At 43.1% G+C, this 23,092-nt stretch overlaps 1 protein-coding gene across 5 annotated transcripts in view; it reads right to left on the bottom strand.

Annotated features, from left to right (window-relative positions):
* The window catches only part of CPN1 (carboxypeptidase N subunit 1), a 65,817-nt gene that overhangs the window by 5,064 nt on the left and 37,661 nt on the right, over window positions 1-23,092 (bottom strand). For all 5 annotated transcript variants that reach the window (XM_063627978.1, XM_063627982.1, XM_063627975.1 and 2 more), the window contains 6 exons: window positions 21,876-22,031; window positions 17,314-17,496; window positions 15,737-15,848; window positions 9,663-9,802; window positions 7,006-7,105; window positions 1,420-1,538 (listed from right to left, as the gene is read on the bottom strand). In XM_063627978.1, coding sequence (XP_063484048.1) covers window positions 1,420-1,538; window positions 7,006-7,105; window positions 9,663-9,802; window positions 15,737-15,848; window positions 17,314-17,496; window positions 21,876-22,031 — 810 coding nt within the window. The remainder of the gene's footprint in view (window positions 1-1,419; window positions 1,539-7,005; window positions 7,106-9,662; window positions 9,803-15,736; window positions 15,849-17,313; window positions 17,497-21,875; window positions 22,032-23,092) is intronic.

Genomic DNA, 23,092 nt, shown 5'->3' with positions numbered 1-23,092 from the left:
TTGTTTGACTGTAGGTCATAAGACCCTACCTTGTTTGACTATAGGTCATAAGTCCCTCTTTCCAGAGAGGGTATTGACCCATACCCAGAAGGAAGAAATTCATGGTCAGAGAGCCCAGAAGAATCTGGAAAGATAGGCCTTGCTAGATGTCTTCACTCAGTGCATAGCATTAGCTGATACTTCTTTTGTCCAATCGCATTTATACCTAGCTGTACCTACTTTGTTGAACCTACGCATAAAAGTGGACAAATTTCCCCTGTATCTTTGGGCCTTCATTCTGAAGGCTCCTGTGTATACACGTTAAATAAATTGGTATGCTCACACAAAACAAACAAACAAACAAGAAAAAAACAGGCAGGGCACGGTGGCTCACGCCTGTAATCCCAGCACTTTGGGAGGCCGAGGTGGGCAGATCACCTGAGGTCAGAAGTTCGAGACCAGCCTGACCAACAAGGAGAAACCCCGTTTCTACTAAAAAGAAATACAAAAATTAGCCAGGCATGGTGGCACATGCCTGTAATCCCAGCTACTTGGGAGGCTGAGGCAGGAGAATCACTTAAACCTGGGAGGCAGAGGTTGCAGTGAGCCAAGATCATTCCATTGCACTCCAGTCTGGGCAAGAAGAGCAGAACCCTGTCTCAAAATAATAATAATAATAATAATAATAATAATAATAATAATAATAAATAAAAATAAATTGGTATGGCTTTTCTCCAATTAATCTGCCTTTTGAGAGTTGATTTGGCCCCTGCATACTAAGGGCTTTATGTGCACGTTCTCATTGCAGCCTCTGGTGAAGGAGGCACTATTATTACCAATTTACTGAGAATAAGAGCGATTAGGTAATTTGTCCAAGGTCTGTGGGCAAATGAGCTGAATTTAGGACTAGACAGTGCTTTAAATCACTATGCTATGTTAGACAGAAGAGGAAAAGCCAAAAGGAAGTGAGGAAGGATATAATAGGAGAGTGACAGAACAAAAATTAGAATGTGCGAGCAACTAATTCTCTAAAAAACAGTAAAAGAAAGAAGCTGGGCAAAGATTAGAGCTGTGCAATCACTTAAGATTTTGTAAGGGCCAAGGGTGGTGGCTCATGTCTGTAATCTCAGCACTTTGGGAAGCTGAGGCAGGCAGAACACTTGAGTCCAGGAGTTCAAGACCAGCCTGGGTAACATGACGACATCCTTTTTCTACGAAAAGTAGAAAAATTAGGCGGGCATGGTGGTGTGCTCTTATACTCACTCTCAGCTACTCGGGAGGCTGAGGCGGCAGGATTGCTTCAGCCCTGGAGATCGAGGCTGCAGTGAGCCACAATGGTGCCACTGCACTCCAGCCTGGGTGACAGAGCGGGACACTGTCCTCCAAAAAAGACTGTATACGTGATCTTTATAGTGCACCGTCAAGCTCAGCCTAACTCACCAATGTTGGTTCCGCAGGACCCACGGTCACAGTCACTGTCTCTGGGTCAAACCCAGGTGCTGTGGCACTAACAGTGTAGATACCTGGAAGCAGCAGCCGGAAGTAATCACCGTGGTCACCTGAAAGTCACAAAGATATAACTCAGTCTACTGATTAAAAACCTGTCCCAAATAAGCTGGGGTTTTTAACTGACTACAAGGTTGGCTTTTCTTTTTTTTGAGACGGGGTCTTGCTCTGTCACCCAGGCTGGAGTGAAGTGGCGCGATCTCGGCTCACTACAACCTCTGCCTCCCAGGTTCAGGCAATTCTCCTGCCTCAGTCTGCCAAGTAGCTGGGATTACAGGCGTGTGCCACCATGCTCAGCTAATTTTTGTATTTTTAGTAGAGACGGGGTTTCACCACGTTGGCCGGGCTATTATTGAACCCCTGACCTCAGGTGATCTGCCCACCTCAGACTCCCAGTGCTGGGATTACAGGCGTGAGCCGCTGAGCCCGTTGGCTTTTTTTTTTTTTTTTTTTTTTTTTGAGATGGAGTCTCACTCTGTCACTCTGTTGCCCAGGCTGGAATGCAGTGGTATGATCTCAGCACACTGCAACCCCTACCTACCGGGTTCAAGCAATTCTCCTGCCTCAGCCTCCCAAGTAGCTGGGATTACAGGCATGCATCACCACACCCAGCTAATTTTTATATTTTTAGTAGAGATGGGGTTTCACCATGTTGGCCAGGCTGGTCTCAAACTCCTGGCCTCAGGTGATTTGCCAGCCTTGGACTCCCAAAGTGCTGGGATTACAGGCATGAGCCACCGAGCCTGGCCATCTTTTCTTTTTCAAAATAAATAAACAGAGTCCAGTTCTCACTATGTTGCCCAGGCTGGTCTCAAACTCCTGGGCTCAAGTGATCCTTCCGCTTCAGCCTCCCAAAGTGCTGTGATTACAGGCGTGAGCCACTGCACCCAGCCTGGCTTTTCTTAATAGCATGAAACTAGTAAAGATTTAAATCATTTGTGGACTATCTTAATAGGAGTATGGCCTCAGCTCCTATGAAGCAGGAGTTTTACTGTGCTCAACACTGAACGTGTTAAATGTAATTCTAGAGCCTGTAGTTTAATACAAACTCACCTCCAGTAAAGGATCATTAAGAGAGAGGAAAGGTTGAAAGGTCTGTGAATGTTTTGCCTAATAAAGAAACCACGTGAGACCACAGTTTTGATATTTGAAAGGCCACTGTGAAGAAATGATGTCTCTCTAAAGAAATAAGAATGAGAAGTATGGGTTTAAGTTGCAGGGAGACAGATTTTGCTAGTTTTAGAAATAAAACCTGTTGAGGCCAGGTGCCGTGGCTCATGCCTATAATCCCCGCACTTTGGGAGGCCCAGGTGGGTGGATCACCTGAGGTCAGGAGTTTGAGACCAGCCTGGCCAACATGGTGAAACCCCCATCTCTACTAAAAATACAAAAATTAGCCAGGCATGGTGGCACATGCTTGTAGTCTCAGCTACTTGGGAGGCTGTGGCAGGATAATTGCTGGACCGCGGGAGGTGGAGGCTACAGTGAGCCGAGATCAGGCCACTGCACTCCAGCCTTGGTGACAGAGCAAGTTTCTGTCTCAAATAAAACAAACAAACAAACCTGTTGACAGAAACAGAGCTACAAAGAAAGGAATGGACTGCTTTATGAAATTGTGAGCACTCAAGCACAGACTAGATCAGAAGCCTGGAAAGGCCACGCAGATGTACAGTGCAAAACCTGCGCCACTGAACATGGAGGCCCTGGGTTGGACAAAAAGCTGTCAGTGGTGTTGTATGGGTGTAATCTTATGGGAAGGCTGGACTACATGACCAGCAAAGGTATGATTTTGAGAGTCCTGTCTCTTTTTTTGAGGTAGGGTCTCGCTTTGTTTGCCCAGGCTAGAGTGCAGTGGTGCTATCATAGATCACTGAAACCTTGAATTCCCAGACTCAAGCAATTTTCCCGCCTCAGCCTTTTGAATAGCTGGGACTATAGGCACACACCACTGTGACTGGTTAATTTTATTATTTTTATTTTTTGTAGAGATGGGGTCTTGCTAGTTGACCAGCATGGTCTTGAACTCTTGACCTCAAGCAATTCTCCCAGCTCAGCCTCCCAAAGTGCTGGGATTACAGGCATATGCCATTGTGCCCAGTGAGAATCTTATTTTTAATATTTCTTCTATTGGGCTGGTTGCAGTGGCTCATACCACTGCACTCCAGCCTGGGCGACAGAGCAAGACTCTGTCTCAAAAAACAAAAAAATTTCTTTTATCACCTTCAAAAGTATGGCAAGTGAAAAATAAAATTCAAAAGAAGCCTGTTTTTCTATAACAGGGAAAGAGCATTTTGGCTAATGACTTTCCATCCCTTTAGACTCAATTATGACAGTGATTTTAAAATTCATTTTAAGTATATAGCAATGAATATTTGAAATAATAAATACAATAAACATTGAGACAAACAATAATGAGGAAGTCTTTTTCTGCCCCCTATTAAATGCCTGTAATTTACTTTAAAATACTTCAGCAAAGTACACGTGTTGGATAGTTGAAATGACACCCTAGGGGTTGTCGTTTTCTTAACTATGGACTTGAATCCTGAAGTGGTTAGCGAGTGTGGTGTCAGAAAGGCCCCATTCCAGATGCAGCTACTATGAGGGCTTCAGCTAGCTTTCTCTCTCATCAACACTAGATGCTTTACTAAGTAATATAATGAATGTTTACAATGGGTTTTTTCACTGATGAAATGAAAAAAAAATTTTTTTTTTTTTTTTTTTGAGATAGAGTCTTGCTCTGTCTCCCAGGCCGGAGTACAGTGGCTCGATCTTGGCTCACTGCAACCTCCACCTCCTGGGTTCAAGCGATTCTCCTGCTTGAACTCAGCCTCCTGAGTATCTGGGACTACAGGTGCCTGCCACCACGCCTGGCTAATTTTTTGTATTTTTAGTGGAGACAGGGTTTCACCACGTTGGCCAGGCTGGTCTTGAACTCCTGACTTTAGGTGATCCACCCACCTTGGCCTCCCAAAGCGCTGGGATTACAGGCGTGAGCTACTGTGCCCAGCCTAATAATTTGTTAATTAACACAATGGCTGGTGAAAGTGGCACTTATTAGAAAAATTAGTGGGGTTTAATATGTTTTGTTTTTATTGTTGTTTTGAAACAGAATCTCACTCTGCCCAGGCTGGAGTGCAGTGATGTGATTTCGGCTCACTGCAACCTCCGCCTCCTGGGTTCAAGTGATTCTCATGCCTCCGTGCCTTAGCTTCCCGAGTAGCTGGGACTACAGACCACATCACCATGCCCAGCTAATTTTTTTTTTTTTTTTAGACGGAGTCTCACTCTGTCGCCCAGGCTGGAGTGCAGTGGCATGATCTCGGCTCACTGCAACCTCCACCTCCTGGGTTCAAGCAATTCTCCTGCCTCAGCCTCCCGAGTAGTTGGGACTACAGTCACACGCCTCTACGCCTGGCTAATTTTTTGTATTTTAGTAGAGATGGGGTTTCACCGTGTTGCCTAGGCTGGTTGCAAACTCCTGAGCTCAGGCAATCTGTGCCTCAGCCTCCCAAAGTGCTGGGATTACAGGTATGAGCCACCGCACCTGGCCACACCCAGCTAATTTTTGTAGTTTTAGTAGAGACAGGGGTTTCACCATGTTGGTCAGGCTGGTCTTGAACTCCTGACCTCAAGTGTTCCTCTCGCCTGAGCCTCCCAAAGTGTTGGGATTACAGGCGTGAGCCACTGTGCCCAGCAATATATGTTGATTGGCTGGAATGTTTTAGACACATTCCCACACTTGCTTGGCACAGCATAAGAATCTAGCAAAAGCCAGGTGTGCATTCCTGGAATCCCAGCACTTTGGGAGGCTGAGGCAGGCAGATCACTTGAGCTCAGGAGTTTGAGGCCACCCTAGACAACAGGGCAAAACTCTGACTCTGTAAAAAAAATAAAAAATAAAAAATAAAAAAATTAGCTGAGCATGGTGGTATGCACTTGTAGTTCCAGCTACTTGGGAGGCTGAGGAAGGAGGATCACCTGAGCCTGGATGGTCAAGGCTGCAGTGAGCCCTGACTGCACCACTGCACTGCAGCCCAGGCAATAGAGTGAGACCCTGTAATCCAGCTATTTGGGAGGCTGAGGCAGAGGAACTGCTTGAGTTTGAGACCAGCTTGGGCAACACAGTGAGACCCCATCACTTTGCTAGAAAGAATCTGGCAAGCCCTGAAGAAGGCTGTGCTCATAGGAATGACTCCTACGACTCAGAAACATTTCTGTAAAAAATGGAAAAAGAAAAAACAAATAAAAAGGATGGTTCCTGAGTTTGGATTCCTAAACAGTCCTGTGTCCAGACATGGGGCTAACAGTCTCTGGTTGTCTGATACTTCACTATGAGGCTACAGGATTCTGCCTTTAGACATTACCTTTGCCTTGTATGAAACTTTCATGTAAGATGCATTGAGATCACTTTAAAGAACAGAAAGCTGAGAGTTCATCCAGCTTAAACAGATTGTAGGAACTCTGAAATGGCTGCTTGGTAATAAATGTTAGTGTAGTAAAATTCAGGTGAGACTTGCTAGTATTAAGGTTGTGCGGAGGGCTGGATGTGGTGGCTCACACCTGTAACTCCAGTACTTTGGGAAGCTTTTGAGCCCAGGAGCTCAAAACCAGCCTGGGCAACATGGTGACACCCCGTCTCTACAAAAAACACAAAAAATTACTCAGGTGTGGTGTTGCATGCTTGTAGTCCCAGCTATTTTGGAGGCTGAGGTAGGAGAATGGCTTGAGCTCAGGAGGCAGAGGTTGCAGTGAGATCACACCATTGCCCTCCAGACTGGATGGCAGAATGAGACTCCTTTTCAAAAAAAAAAAAAAGAAAAAAAGGTGGGGATTTAGGCAAATCTCACCTACCTGTAACCATAACTATTGGTAGCTACTGTTATGCATTAAAAGCAAAATAAAACAAAAAATCCCATGCATTGTGCATGATCAAGCAGGGCTGAGTCAGCTTACAACACCATTCTGCTGTGAGATAATTCTGTGCCCTTCTAGGAGGTTCCAGGTAGCTCTAAGATCCACCTCCACTATTAATCTTGCCCCCATAGTAAGCCTATAATGGAAAGAATCTTGCTAACTTTCCCAGTGGAGTGTAGGGAAATGCCAAGTCAGCAACAAAGCTAACTATCCATTTTACAGTCCTGTTTCTACCCAATTTCACACGAGTACGTGAGCTATTAACAGGCTTAAGCCCAGAAAATACCCCTAACAAAATTGTATGTGGTAGTGACTCCTGAATGCTGATGAGAAGTTACGTTTACATCAGTCTTTCCTGATCCTGACCTCTCAGGGATTGCTTGCATCAGAAGCAAAAGATTTTCCATTAAAACATCTTGGTTGTTTGACTCAGCCTCTTAATTTACTGTCTCCATTTTCATTGCCCTTCTTTTCTCCATCCCCCCCACTCCCAGCCTCCTTGACGCCCCTGCTGGTTTCACTGGCTTACAAACTGGCCCCTTGATTATGCTAAAGAATATGCGGGAGTGAACGCTTCCTTCCTACCCCTAAGCAGTGACCACCTACCTGAAGTGACATCATGGTTAATCCCACTGACAGAAATGACAGCATTGGCGAGATTATTGTAATTCTCATCAAGCACCATTCCTTTGATGCCCTGGTGAACCTGCAGGAACAAGTATATAGTTATGATCATAAAACATTTGTACCATTTGTATGGTGTTTTAGAGTCTCAAAGCCCTTTCTCGTATGTTTTTGCATTTTATCTCCACAAAGATGATGGTAATAGTCCCTTAACTGGTCTCTTTGCCTCTCTCCCTGCCCCAATTAATCTCTTCGCAATTAGAGTGGTCACAGCGTTCCTGTTACAGCCTGACTCAAATCATGTCACTGTCCTACTCAAAACCTAACTCACTCTGAGCAAAAGCTAAAGTTCTTGTGATGGTCTGTCTGTAAAGCTACCTGTTAGCTCTCTGATCCCATCTCCAACCACCTTTTCTCTCCCTTACTTCTGAGATCAGTTCAGCCACACTGGTGTCCTGGCTTTCTTTTCTTTCTTTCTTTTCTTTTTAAATTTTTTTATTTGCTGTGACAGACTGTAATAAAATACACATAAAATAAAATTTACCATTTTAAGTGTACAGTTCAGTGTTATTAAATACATTTAGCTAGGTGCGGTGGCTCATGCCTGTAATCCCAGCACTTTGGGAGGCCGAGGTGGGTGGATCACCTGAGGTCAGGAGTTTGAGACCAGCCTGGCCAACATGGTGAAACCCTGTCTCTATTAAAAATACAAAAATTAGCCAGGTGTGGTGGTGGCTGCCTGTAATCCTAGCTACTCAGGAGGCCGAGACAGGAGAATCGCTTAAACCCAGGAGGCGGAGGTTGCAGTGGGCTTAGATCATGCCACTGCACTCCAGCCTGGGTGACAGAGCGAGACTGTCTAAAAAAAAAAAAAAACACTTGTAATGTTGTGCAACCATCACCACCATCCATCTGCATAACTCTTTTTATCTTAAAAAACTGAAACCCTATATCCATTAAACAATGATTCTCCATTATCCCCTCCCCCAGCCCCTGGCAACCACCATTCTATCAATACTTTCTATCTCTATAATTTTGACTACTCTAAGTACCTCATATAAGTGGAATAATACAGTATTTGTCTTTTTGTGGGTGGCTAATTTCACTTGGCATAATGTCCTCAAGATTCATCCATGTTGTAGCATGTGTCAGAATTTCCTTCCTTATTTTTGAGATGGAGTTTCGCTCTTGTTGCCCAGGCTGGAGTGCAATAGTGCTATCTCGGCTCACCACGACCTCCACCTCCCAGGTTCAAGCGATTGTACTGCGTCAGCCTCTCGAGTAGCTGGGATTACAGGCACGTGCCACCACACCCAGCTAATTTTGTATTTTTAGTAAAGACAGGGTTTCTCCATGTTGGTCAGGCTGGTCTCAAACTCCCAAACTCAGGTGATCTGCCCACCTCAGCCTCCCAAAGTGCTGGGATTACAGGCGTGAGCCACCACACCTGGCGACAATTTCCTTCCTTTTTAAGGCTATATAATATTCCACTGTATGGATATACCACTTTCATTTATACAGTCATCTGCCAATGAACACTGGGTTGCTCCCACTTTTTGGCTATTGCAAATAATGCTATTACGAATATGGGTGTGCAAATATCTCTTCGAGGCCCTTATTTCTGTTCTTTTGAATATATACCCAAAAATGGCATTGCTGGAGCATATAGGAATTCTAACTGTTTGAGGAAAAGCCAGTAACTGTTTTTCATAATGATTGTACCACTTTACTTTCCCATTAATAGTGCACAAGGGTTCCAATTTCTCCACATCCTTGCAAACATTTGTGAAGTTCTGTTTTTTTGATAGCAGCCATCCCAATCAATCTGAGGTGGAATCTCACTGTAGTTTTAATTTGCATTTCCCTAATGATTAGTGGTGCTGAGCATTTTTCCTATTCTTTTTGTTGGTTTTGTATTTGCAGTTATGTCCATTTTGAGGAACCTTTTATCCCCTAGATATCTGCATGTTTCTCTCCCTAACCTCCTTGAAATTTTTGTTTAAATGTCACCTCCTTTGTAAGACTTTCTTCATAGCATTTCTCTTTTAACATGTTATACAATTTATTGTTTACTGCCTGTCTCTCCTCACTAGAAGGTAAGTTCCATATGGGCAGGGATATTTGCTTATTTATTCATAATTCACAGCATATAGTACAGTTTCTGACAAATAGTTGTGCTCGGTAAGTTTTTTTGAGAAGAGTCTTGCTCTGCTGCCCAGGCTGGAGTGCAATGGCATGATCACAGCTCACTGTAGTAGCCTTGACCTCCCAGCACAAGACAAGCGATCCTCCCACCTCATCCTCCTGTGTAGCTGGGTCTACAGGAACATGCCACCATGCTTGGCTATTTTTTTTTTTAGTAGACATGGGATCTAGCTATGTTGCCCAGGCTGGTCTCAAACTCCTGAGCCCAAGTGATCCTCCCATCTCAGCTTCCCATACTGCCGGGATTACAGGTGAGAACCACTGTGTTCAGCTGCTCAATAATGTTGAACGAATAAATCTCAGTGGAAGAAGATGCCCAAATCTATTGGACTGAGTCAGAGCAAAAGTCAGATCTGAACCAGTGAAACACCTTGCCTGCCATTGAGAAGCACTTCTCTTTTTGCAAACATGAGAGTTAACAAATGAGGTTTTACCTGTTCCAGGAACTGGATTAGGGCTTCCCGATTACCCAGCCACTCCCGCTGTAACTCCTCTTGGGGGGGAAACTTGTCGCAACTCAGTTCCAGCGTGATCTCAAAGCAGTTGGTATGGAGATAATTAAAGTCTTGCATTCCTAAGGGAAAGAGGGCAGCGGCAGATTTCCATAAGCAGGTTCCCACCCAATGCCCCATCTCATCTCTCTCTCTTTTTAAAATTTTCTGTTTTTATTTATTTGAGAATTACCTTTTAATTTTATTTATTTCATTGGCACATAGTGTGTACATATTCATGTATATCACATAACAGTGTGTACATAATCATGGGGCAAGCATAGTGACATTTCAATAGACACATGTATAGTGATTAGATCAGGCTAATTAGAATATCCATTCTCCCAAACATTTATCATTTCTTGGTGTTGGAAACATCCAGCACCCCCTTCATTACCTTCTTTTTTTCTTTTCTTCATCAACTTCTATTCTACCTCTTGACCTCTATTTCTTTCTTTCCTCCATAAAATTTTTCCCAAGTTCCCAGTTCGCATGCCTCTCTCTCTCTCTGCAGTTTCCTCTCTTCATAAATGCCCCTTTTGTCATCTTCATCCTTTATGTTTTTTTTCCATTTCATGACTGAATTTCACTTCTTGTCCCTTTTATCATTTCGAAAGTCTGCTTATTAGCTGTGCCTTACTATAGACTATGCACATGGACTGTTTTTAAAAGAACAGATTTTCTCCTTGAACTACAATATTCTTCAGACCTGGGAGGTTAGGAATGAGATTAATATTTTGCTTTCACATCCCTTCTCCTATCTAAGAACACAATATTAATCTGAAAATACCCATCCCAGAAAAACAGACTCCTGAAGAAGCAGAAGACAGCTATATTTTCTTCTTTTTCTATAAAATACTTGCTTGTTCTGATCTTCTATATTATTCAATTGAATCAATTACTTTTTAATATATTTCTCATTATTAGGATGGTTATTTACATTATAATTTCATTTGGGTTAAAAATTATCCACTTAAAAATGTCTGTACTACCCAAAGTGATCTGCAGATTTAATGCAATCCCTATCAAAATCCCAATGATGTTTGTTGCAAAAATAGAAAACCCATCCTAAAATTCATATGGAATTTTAAGCAACCAAGAGGAGCAAAAATAATCTTGAAAAAGAAGAACAAAGCTAGAGAAACAAAGCTAGAGACTCACAATTTCTGATTTTGAAGCTTACTACAAAGCTACAGTAATCAAAACAATGTGGTACTGGTGTAAAGACAGGTAATATAGATCAATGGAATGGAAGACAGCCCAGAAACCTTTGCATATATGGTCAAAGCAATTTTGACAAGAATGCCAAGACCATTCAATGGGGAAAGGACAGTCATGTCAACAAATGGTGCTGGAGAAACTGGATATCCAAATGCAAAAGAATGAAGTTGGAGCCTTATCTAACACCATATACAAAAACTAACTCAAGATGGATCGGCAACCTAAACTTAAGACCCAGAACTATAAAACTCTTAGAAGAATATATAGGGCAAAAGCTTCATGACATTGGATTTGGCAATGATTTCCTGGATATAAAATCAAAGACACAGGCAACAAAAGAAAAAAAAATCACAGATTAGACTTTATGAAAATGGAAAAATTTTGTTCATCAAAAGACAGTATCTCTAGGACAGAATAGGTGATGACAGAATCAAACAGACCAACAAACAAACAAATACAATGTCAACAGAGTAAAAAGGCAACCATGGAATGGGAAAAATATTTGTGATTCATATATCTGATAAGATATTAATATTCAGCATACACAGAGAACTCCTAGAACATAACAATAACAACAATAACAACAAAAAACCCCAAACAACTTGATTTTTTAAATGGGCAAAGGACTTGAATAGACATTTCTCCAAAGAAGGTATATAAATGCCAATAAGCACATGAAAAGATGCTCAATATCACTAATCATTAGAGAAATGCAAATCAAACTACCATGAGATACTACCTTGAACTTATTAGGATGGCTACTATCAAGAAAAAAACAAAAAAAAAAAAAACAAAAAAACAAAGAGTTGGTGAGGATGTGGAGAAATTGAAAATCCCATGCACAAGTGGTGTTTTCTATGGAAAACAGTACGGCAGTTCCTCAAAAAAATTAAAAATAGAACTACCTTATGTCCAACAATTCCACTTCTGGGTTTATATATCCAAAAGAACAGAAATCAGGGTCTCAAAAGAGATATTTGCACATCATGTTTGTAGCACCATTATTCACAATAGCTAAAATGTGAAAGCAACCCAAGTGTCCATCGGTGGATAAATGAGAAACAAAATGTGGTATAAATGTACAATGGAATATTGTTCAGCCTTAAAAAGTAAGGAAATTCTGACAAACGCCATAACATGGATGAACTTTGAGGACATTATGGTAAGTGAAATAAGGCATTCACAAAAAGACAAATATTGCATGATCCCACTTACATGAAGTACTTAGAGCAGTGAAAATCATAAAGACAAAAAGTAGAATGGTGGTTGCCAGGGGCTGGGGTAAGGGGAAATGGAGAGTTATTGTTTAATGGGTATAGGGTTTCAGTTTTACAAGCTGAAAAGAGCTCTGGAGATGAGTGCTGGTGATGACTGTACAACATCACAAATGTACTTAATAATACGGAATCATATGCTTAAAAATTATTACAATGGTAAATTTTATGTTATGTATATTTTACCACAATAAAAATGAAGCTGGGCACGGTGGCTCGCGCCTGTAATCCCAGAACTTTGGGAGGCTGAGGCAGGCGGATCACTTGAGGTCAGGAGTTTGAGAACAGCCTGACCAACATGGTGAAACCCCGTCCCTACTAAAAATACAAAAATTAGCCAGGTGTGGTGGCGGGTCCCTGTAGTCCCAGCTACTCGGGAGGCCGAGGCAGGAGAATCGCTTGAGCCAGGAGGCAGAGGTTGCAATGAGCCAAGATGGAGCCACTGCACTCCAGCCTGGGTGACAGAAAGAGACTCCATCTCAAAATAAATAAATAAATGAAGATGAAAAAAATTATCACTTACTTTTTAAGCTGATGAGTGCAAGCAGCTGTTACAGAAAGAATGGGGAAAGTTGAAGAATAATAACTACAGCCTATTAAATTGGCTCTCTCCAAACAGTATGGAGGTTCCTCAAAAAACTAAAAATAGGACTACCAGTTGATTCAGCAATCCCACTGCTGGGTATATACCCCAAACAAAGGAAATCAGTATGTTGAAGAGTTATCTGCACTCCCATGTTTGCTGCAGCACTATTCACAACAGCCAAGATTTGGAAGCAACCTAAGCGTGCATCAACAGATGAATGGATAAAGAAAACGCGGCACATATACACGATGGAATACTATTCAGTCATTAAAAAAAATAAGATCCTGTCATTCACAAAAACAGGGATGAAGCCAGGCACAGAAAAACAGACTCATCACGTTCTTTCTCATTTGTGGGAGCTAAAAATTTAAATAATTGAACTCATGAAAATAAAGAGGAAGGATGGTTACCAGAGACTGGGAAGGATGGTGGGGGTGGGGAGAATGGGGATGGTCAATAGATACAAAAAATAGTTAGAAAGAATGAATGATAGCACAAAAGGGTGACTACCATCAGCAATAATTTGCTGTACCTTTTAGAATAACTGAGGGAGTACAATTGGAATGTTGGTAACACAAAGAAATGAATGCTTGAGGGGATGGACATCTCATTTACCCTGATGTAATTATTACACATTGCATGCCTGTATTAAAATATCACATATACCCCATCAATATATACACTTTGTATGTATCCATAAAAATTTTAAAATGCTTGAATAAAATAAATAAGTAAATTGGTTCTCTCCATGCATTAGAATCACCTAGAAGGCTGAACCTCCTGGCTAAATACAGCTTGCTGGGCTTCACCCCCAGAGTTTCTGATTCAGTAGGTACGAGGTGGGGTACAACTTATTAGAAATGTACATTTCTAGTAAGTTCCCAGCTCATGCTGATATGCTAATCAAGAGACCACACTGTTGGAAGAATCATTTTGATAAATTTAATGACTTTGGAATTGTACCAGCTTAATTTAGGGCAATGATTCTCAGTGGAGGCATGGGCCTTGCTCTCTCAGAGGCTGGAGAGGGAGAGGGAGGAGAGAGAGAAAAAAAGAACAAGCATAATTTGAAAAAGTATATTGGTTATTTTCAATTTGGAGGGCAAAAAATATTTTGCTTTCCTAATGCAAACTAAAGAAAGTAACTTAAAAAAAAACATTTAAAATTATGTATGTATGTATTTATTTATTTTTTAGAGACAGGGTATCGCTCTGCTGCCCAGGCTGGAGTGCAGTGTCATGATCATAGCTCACTATAGCCTTGAACTCTCACCTTAAGCCATCCTCCCACCTCAGCCTCTCAAAGCGCTGGTATTACAGGTATGAGCCACTGCGCCCAGCCGTGCCTTGTATTCAAGCGAGTTTTCGTCCCTAGTCTACCCTCCCAGTACATGGCAATTCCTCAGTTTTGCACCTCTCTACTCTCCACAGGACCAGCCACCAACTCAGCTCTCACCAATCTGTTGCCTGGGCCATGGCCAGGTCAGATTTGAGGGATGGGGAAAGACAGGTGCTAGAGAATGATTCCTAAAAGAACTCAGCTTCTTGCTCCAGACTCTTCTGTATCCTTCAATCCAGTGAAGGCTCATAAACAGAGGTTCTATCTTGACCCCTGGTCATGGGGAAGGCCCAGGGGATAGAGACAGAAGTCTCTTGTGGAGGTTTCTGCTCTTGAAGGCTACATTATCAATGGCCAATGTCCATGGCAAACCCCTGATTGTGGGGGCCTGGCAGTCAGGGTCCAGGGAATGTATCTCAGGGGAAGTGGTTGTGCCCAGGCCAGCTCCTCTGCTCATCTGTTGCAGTGTGAGGCATACCTCTGTGCTACTTTTTAAAATACAGTTACACCATTTATAAGCCAGGCATTTCCAAATGCCTTATGTGTATTATTTTATTTAATACTCATATTAAAATTATAAGGCAAGTATCCTTTCTTTTTTTTTTGGAGTCTCACTCTGTTGTCCAGGCTGGAGTGCAGTGGTGCAATCTTGGCTCACTGCACTGCAGCCTTGACTTCCTGGGCTCAGATGATCCTCCCACCTCAGCCTCCCCATTAGCTGGGACTACAGGTGTGCACCACCATGCCCAGCTAATTTTTCTTTTTTTTTGGGTAGGGATGAGGTCTTGCTATGAGGCCCAGGCTGGTCTCAAACTACTGGCCTCAAGAGATTCTCTCTTCTCGGCCTCCTAAGGTGCTGGGATTATAGGCAGGAGTCACCATGCCTGGCCTAATTATTCTTAATTACAGATGAGGAAACCAAAGCACAGAGAGAATAAGTAATTATCCATCCCAGAGCCACATGACTAGTAAATGGGCAAGACACTTTCAACCCAATCTACTCTCAGATCCCACAAGTGACTACATTATTTTCCTCCTATGCCCTAATCTATTGTGTAAACCACCAGTTTTGCAGGACCAAAAGGTGTCCCTACCTTAGTTATTTTTTGTTTTTGTTTTTTCGAGACGGAGTCTCACTCTGTCACCCAGGCTGGAGTGCAGTGATGCGATCACGGCTCACTGCAAACTCTGCCTCCCGGGTTCATGCCATTCTCCTGACTCAGCCTCCCGAGTAGCTGGGACTACAGGCACCCGCCACCACACTCGGCTAATTTTTTTGTATTTTTAGTAGAGACGGAGTTTCACTGTGTTAGCCAGGATGGTCTCAATCTCCTGACCTTGTGATCCACCCTCCTCAACCTCCCAAAGTGCTAGGATAACAGCCGTGAGCCACTGTGCCCAGCCATCCCCACCTTAGTTTTAAAGAATCACAATATGATCACTAAATGCCAACCTGAGACTTCCTCATTTTCCAGACCTCAACTTGAGTGCAAAATTCTATGCTATTCCCATTGTTTCCCTGAGAAAACTGGGAATTTAGAAGGAGAAATGAGCACTATTCCACTTCAGCTTGAGCAGTTCCCAAGACTCCCCTTACCCTTGCTGAGAGAATACCAGGAAGCCCCATTGGTGATGCCATCTGGGAAGTAATCTCCACAGTTCCAACCTTGGAACATCCATCCATGTGCATAGGAGTAGACCTTGGCCAGCTAGAGGAAAAGCAGGAGGAAAACGACCTTGATGATTCCCAACTCAAATAGCAATGCTCCTACTCACAACCAGGATGAAGCCAAGAAGCCCTGCTGGGTACATAAACGGTGGAGTATTTGCTTTAGTGAAAGAAAATAGGATCAGGGATAGAGATAGTGTGTGTGTGTGTATGAGTGTGTATATGTCGGTGCGTATGTGTGAATTCATGTGTGTGAATGTGACTGTGTGTCTAAGAGAGTGTATGTGTGGTAGACTAGAGTCAGGAGATCTGTATTCTGATTTTGTTACTATCTTGGGGCTGAGTTTTCTCTTGTGCAAAGTGAGGAGTTGCACTAGATGATATTGAAGGTCCCTTGTTTTTGTGCCATTTTCTAGCCGAATTTTGTCAAAGAAATCAAGGAGTAAGTAAGGCAAGACTTCTCCAGGAAAAGTAATGCATATTTAGGGGGTGAGAGGCCTGTGTTGGAGGGAGAGGAATATATTTGAACTCTATAATTCTCCTTCATTACTCTTTTACTATACAGTGGACAAAGTGAGACCAATGGAGAAAAAAACAATGTGCTATTCACCATGTAGTTCATTAATGATTAATACTTAATATCATTAATGTTTATTTAAATTACATAGATATATATTAATATATTAGTATATAATTTTTTTTTTTGAGACGGAGTTGCACTCTTGTCACCCAGGCTGGAGTGCAGTGGCACAATCGTGGCTCACTGCAACCTCCGCCTCCCAGCTTCAAGTGATTCTCCTGTCTCAGACTCCCAAGTAGCTGGGATTACAGGCACCCACCACCGTGCCTGGCTAATTTTTGTGTTTTTAGTACAGACAGGGTTTCACCATTTTGGGCAGGCTGGTCTCGAACTCCTGACCTCAGGCAATCCGTCCGCCTTGGCCTCCCAAAGTGCTGGGATTACAGGCGTGAGCCACCGCGCCAGGCCAATAATTACAAATTTATTATATTATACCATTTTATATATTAATATAAAATTAATGTTAACATATTTTATTCTATCATTTTGAACTGTTATTTAAACCTTTTTCATGTAGTCTATTTTTCTTTTTTTCTTTAAGGCCCCACCTAATACTATCACAGTCTATTTTTCATTAATATGGATATATTATCATAAAATTCTACTTTAGACTCCCCCAAAAATTCACATTTAATGACACTCGTGCTATTAGTCTTCGGGCATATTTCTTGCTCATCATTAGCCTAAGTATTTTCTGCATCGTGGTAATTACTATAAAGCTTTCTTTGTATTTACTTTGTTATGAATCTATGGCTTATCATTCAAAACCAAATGTCATTTACTAGACTGTAAGCTCCTCACAAACAAGCGGTATTTTCAATTATTTTCTGTGGCCTCGCACTGAAAAGGGTTCTGTGTTACTGACCTTAAGCTCACCTCCTGAGCCCCAAGTTCCCCTGGCGGGACAAGCTGCTTCTCCACATACCTTCTGGAAAAGCTTGTCGTCAGGCGTGGGGGTGTTGGCGGTGCGGCGGACCCCTCGGACCCGGTGCTCAAAGGACTTGTCATACGGGTAATTGGCCACCACCGCCCCTCCGTGGAGATTGGCTGAAAGAACAAAGTTGAAGGAGTGCATCCACCGGATCACCGCCCGGGTCTCGGGTTCCACCTGGGAGGAGGCGAGAGGTTGGCAGTGAAGGGGCAACTGGGGCTACCAAACAAACGGCGGCGGTTAGAGTAAGTCTGTCAGAAGTGGCCTGAGGAGATAAAATGTCTGAATGAAACAGTGAACGTCCTGGCGGATATGAAAAGTGGAGATGGGGAAATGTTGACCTTTGGAATGATGGTTTCAACAATGGCGTATATAGAACTTTTTTCAAAATGAAATCTTATGTGGAATCCCAATATACAAAAGAGGTAAAGAGAGAGCATTTAGGGCAAGGAAACTATTCTGTATGATACCATAATGGTGGCTATATATCATCATACCTTTGTTGAGACCCATAGAATGCACAATACCGAGAGAGCAGAAAGGTAACTATGGACTCAGAGCGCTCATGAGGAGTCAAGGCAGGTTCATGACTGACTGTGATAAACACACCCCTCTGGGGTGGGATGTTGATGGTGGGGTGGGTGGAGTGGGGTGGGGAGTATATGAGAACTCTGTACTTTTTGCTCAATTTTGCTGTGAACCTAAAACTACCCTAAAAAACAAAGTCTGTTGAGAGAGAAAGAAAGGGAGAGAGAGAGAGAAATTCTTTTTTTTTTTTTGAGACAGGGTCTCACTCTGTCACCCAGACTGGAGTGCAGTGGTGCAATCTCAGTTCATTGCAGCCTCCACCTCCCGGACTCAAGCGATCCTCCTACCTCAGCCTCCCTAGTAGCTAGGACTACAGGCATGCAACACCACACCTGGCTAATTTTTGTATTTTTTGTAGAGATGGGGTTTTGCCATGTTACCGAGGCTGGTCTTGAACTCCTCAAGCAATGTGCCCATCTCAACCTCCCAAAGTGTTGGGATTACAGGCGTGAACCACCATTCCCAGCCAAAAAAGAGATGTTCTGTATGAAGAGATATCATGATTGGAGAGCTCAGAGCCCCAGCTTGGCCTCTCTCTAGACCCTAGAAAAGGGTTTCCCATTTTACTCACTGCTCCAGTGACTTCTAAGTCATCTTAGCAGAAATTTAGGACTCCAATAAATCAATCTGAAAAACGCTAGTTTACAGTGATGGTTTTCAACCTCCTTCCTCCCTGCTGTAATACTGACATGTAGAACACACTCCTGTGGTCGTATCCAAATTTCACGGGTTAGACACACTGTCAGATGGGCCAGTGTTGGCTAAGCAGTAAAATTCCACCTCTCTATTGCATATTATATTGCTAGTGAGTGACAGTATTCCAAAGAAAGCCTTGAATCCACTTGGACTTGCAGTATAAGTAAATAATTTTCAGTCTGCAGCATTTTTCCTCCTCTCAGGATGAACAAGTTTAGAGATTATGTAGGGTTACTGTGTTAATGGCTCCTTCTGGACCACGGTCAGCTCTACAGGCTCCATCTTTTCCATCCCAAGGGTACTGGATAAATAGGGTTGAGTCTCAATCAGAATGAATATAATTGTGAGGGCACCAGTCTTGGTCTGTGACCAGGGCTCAGACCCTCTGGGGCAGTTCTGTCTTTGTGTCCTAAGCCTCTATCAGAACAAGGCCAGCTTCTCACTGTTCCTCTTCCTCAAGGATATTCCATCAGGAGCGAGGGAAACCTCTTTGCTTTTCCCCCTAAAATTTAGACATAGGATTGAGTGGGAGCCTAGTTATCATTGATTCAATTACCTTATTTTACTTAGAGAAACAAGTTTAATACATCAGAACATTCTTCTGGTTGGATATGCTGACTAACATGAAGTTCTTTGCTTTTTGGTTTTGGTTTTTTTGTGAGACGGAGTCTTTCTCTGTCGCCCAGACTGGAATGCAGTGACGCCATCTGCAACCTCCGCCATCTGGGTTCCAGCAATTCTCCTGCCTCAGCCTCCTAAGTAGCTGGGATTACAGGCGCTCACCACCACAGCCGGCTGATTTTTGTATTTTTAGTAGGATGGTGTTTCACCATGTTAGCCAGGCTGGTCTCGAACTCCTAACCTCAGCTGATCCGCCTGCTTCTGCCTCCCAAAGTGCTGGGATTACAGGTGTGAGCCACTGCGCCCAGCCTTACAAAGTTATTTTTTATTTACTATTTACTTGAACCAAGAGGATAGTTGCTGTTTGAAATCTAACATGTCAGCATGGCTTTTGCTTCATTTTCAAGGGAGAAAAAACCCCCAGAATACTCCATTTGGGAAACTCCCAATTAAAAGGCTTACACCTGCTTTGCTTTTCTTTCCCCAATCTCTAAGTTTAGACATTCACAAATAGAACATTTCAAACCATCCCACACAGCGTGATCACCAGGGGTGGCAGTGATGCTCAGAGGATGCCTAGTTATTTTCAGGAGCAAGCCAACCAGCAGGGTGAAACCACTCATGTTACCAAGGACTTCCATTACAGGCCTCTTGGAGAGTGAGGCCTAGGAATATTGAATGGGATCCTCCGATTGGAAGAGTAAGGGAAATCAGGGAGTGTATAGTAATGATAAAGTAGTCAAAGGTCATATAGAAAGGGAAAAGGGGCCAGGTGTGGTGGCTCACACCTGTAATCCCAGCACTTTGGGAGGCTGAGGCGGGCAGATCACAAGGCCAGGAGTTCGAGACCAGCCTGACCAACATGGTAAAAACCCGTCTCTACTAAAAATACAAAAATTAGCCAGGCATGGTGACAGGTGCCTGTAATCCCAGCTACTCAGGAGGCTGAGGCAGGAGAATCGCTTGAACCCAGGAGGAAGAGGTTGCAGTGAACCAAGATTGTGCCACTGCACTCGCACTCCAGCCTGGGGTAAAAGAGCAAGACTCTGTCTCAAAAAAAAAAAAAAAAAAGAAAAGAAAAAAAAGAAAAAGAAAAAAGAAAGGGAAAAGATAAAACTAAGGGTTAGATTCCCTGAACTTTTTTTTTTTTTTTTTTTTTTTTTTTGAGATGGGGTCTCGCTCTGTCACCCAGGCTGGAGTGCAGTGGCACTATCTCGGCTCACTGCAACCTCTGCCTCCCGGGTTCACGCCATTCTCCTGCCTCAGCCTCCCGAGTAGCTGGGACTACAGGCGCCCGCCACCACGCCTGGCTAATTTTTTGTATCTTTAGTAGAGACGGGGTTTCACCATGTTAGCCAGGATGGTCTCGATCTCCTGACCTCGTGATCCACCCGCCTCGGCCTCCCAAAGTGCTAGGATTACAGGCATGAGCCACTGCACCTGGCCAAAAACTAAGGGTTAGATTCCTTGAACTTTTTTTTTTGGGGGGGTGGGAGACAGGATCTCTTGCTCTGTCGCCCAGGCTGGAGCAGGCAGGACAATAGTTCACTGTAATCTTGAACTCTTGAACTCCTGGATTCAAGGGATCCTCCCAAATAGCTAAGTCTACGACATGCGCCACTACACCCAGCTAAATTTTGTATATTTATTTTGTAGAGATGGGGCCTCACTATGTTGCCCAGGCTAGTCTCAAACTCCTGGTCTCAAGCAATCCTCCCATCTCAGCTTCCCAAAGTGCTGGGATTACAGGTGTGAGAGACCACACCCAGCCTGAGCCTCTTTCTGTAGCTAATTGTGGGTAAGCATACAGCTTATCACATGTAAGACAGACTTCTCTATAAAATGCTTCTGTCCACAGTCTAGTGTAGTAGAAAGAATGTTGGAATAAGAATCAGAAGGCCTGCATCTTCATCCTGATTCCATCAATCACCACCTGTGAGAATGTAAATTATTTTCTCTCTAAGTGTAATAGCTATAACACAGAGATGGATAACACTGCTTGGTGCATTTCACATGACGTCATGATCAACTGAAACTGGCTGTAAAATAATTTTGGAAAATTGTTAAGAACCATGCAACCAAATGATACTGCTTTCATATCCTTCACCACAATCACCACTAATATCAAACATTTAACTGGACACAGTGGCTGACGCCTGTAATCCCAGCACTTTGGGAGGCCGAGGTGGGCAGATCACGAAGTGAGGAGTTTGAGACCAGCCTGGTAAACATGGTGAAACCCCATCTCTACTAAAAATACAAAAATTAGCTGGGCATGGTGGTGTGCACCTTTAATCCCAGCTACTCAGGAGGCTGAGGCAGGAGAATCGCTTGGACCTGGGAGGCGAAGGTTGCAGTGAGCTGAGATCGCACCATTACACTCCAGCCTGGGCGACAGAGCGAGACTCTGTCTTAAAAAAAAAAAAAAATCACTTAGTGAATGTGTGCTCCATGGAGGGCTCTATGGTGAGGAGAAAATAAATACAAAGACACAGAAGAAATAGATATTATTGCTCTAGATGGGTTAACACTGAGTTGAGTTGATGCTTAATTCTTGCTTGTTTAGTTGATGTAAAGATGGCTTAGCAGTCTTTCTGCAAGAAATTCCAGATGCTGATTTACCTGCTTTGTTTGCGAATTTCATTTCCTACCTGACTTTTCCAGTTGTCTGGAAGGGGCAAGTGGTGGTTGGGGCCTCCATACTTCTCATTATAGTAGATATAGGTATTGAGATCAGGGAAGTTGCGGTTCAGGTCCACTCCATTTGCATTGTTCCTGCCAACTAGATACCCTGGCTTGTTTGGGCCCTAAGGGAAAATGAAAAGATGAAAAATGAAGGTTTCAGATTCAATCCTATATTTTCTAACTTTTTTTTTTTGGAGACAGGTTCTCACTCTGTTGCCCAGGCTGGAGTGCAGTGGTACAATCTTGGCTCACTGCAACCTCTACCTACTGGGCTCAAGCAATCCTCCCACCTCAGTCTCCTGAGCAGCTGGGACTACAAGCACACGCCACCACACCTGCTAATTGTTCTTTATTCTTTACTTTTTTTGGTAGAGATGAGGCTGGTTGCCCAGGCTGGTATCGAACTCCTGGGCTCAAGTGATCCACCCACCTCGCCCTTCCAAAGTGCTGAGAGGCCAGGTGCAGTGGCTCACGCCTGTAATCTCAGCACTTTGGGAGGCAGAGGCGGGTGGACCGCTTGAGGTCAGGAGTTCAAGATCAGCCTGGCCAAAATGGTGAAACACCATCTCTACTAAAAAATACAAAAATTAGCTGGGTGTGGTGGTGCGTGCCTGTAGTCCCAGCTACTCAGGAGGCTGAGGCGCGAGAATCACTTGAACCCAGGAAGTGGAGGTTGCAGCGGGCCAAGAACGTGCCACTGCACTACAGCCTGGGTGACAGAGCAAGGCTCTGTCTAAAAAAAACAAACCAAACAAAGTGCTGAGATTATAGGCAACAGCTACTGCATGCAGCCATGAATCCTATATTTGAAGGACATTGTATAGTTCTTAGATATTAGCTTAATTGAATGATGTAGCATTTTTTTCCCTTTAGTCCCCATCACAAGAAGATGAATCATTTTCTTCTTTGACTTATCCAAAGTCACAATGGTGGGCTTCAAGTTCCCTGTAGATCACGTGTAAGAGGTACATATCTCAAGAGAAATTCTAATAAGAGTAGGGTGTTTTGGGATCATGGGAACCCCAATGTTTTATGAACAGTTTTATTGAGATATAATTCATATACTATAAAATTCGCTCATTTTAAATGTACAATTCAATGAATTTTAGTATGTTTACAGAGTTGTATAATCATCATTGCAATCTAATTTTAGAACATTTCTGTCACACCAAATAGACACCTC

The sequence above is a fragment of the Symphalangus syndactylus genome, chromosome 2 (genome assembly GCF_028878055.3).
Source record: "Symphalangus syndactylus isolate Jambi chromosome 2, NHGRI_mSymSyn1-v2.1_pri, whole genome shotgun sequence".
Lineage (NCBI taxonomy): Eukaryota > Metazoa > Chordata > Mammalia > Primates > Hylobatidae > Symphalangus > Symphalangus syndactylus.
This window is presented reverse-complemented; position numbering and strand designations above follow the sequence as displayed.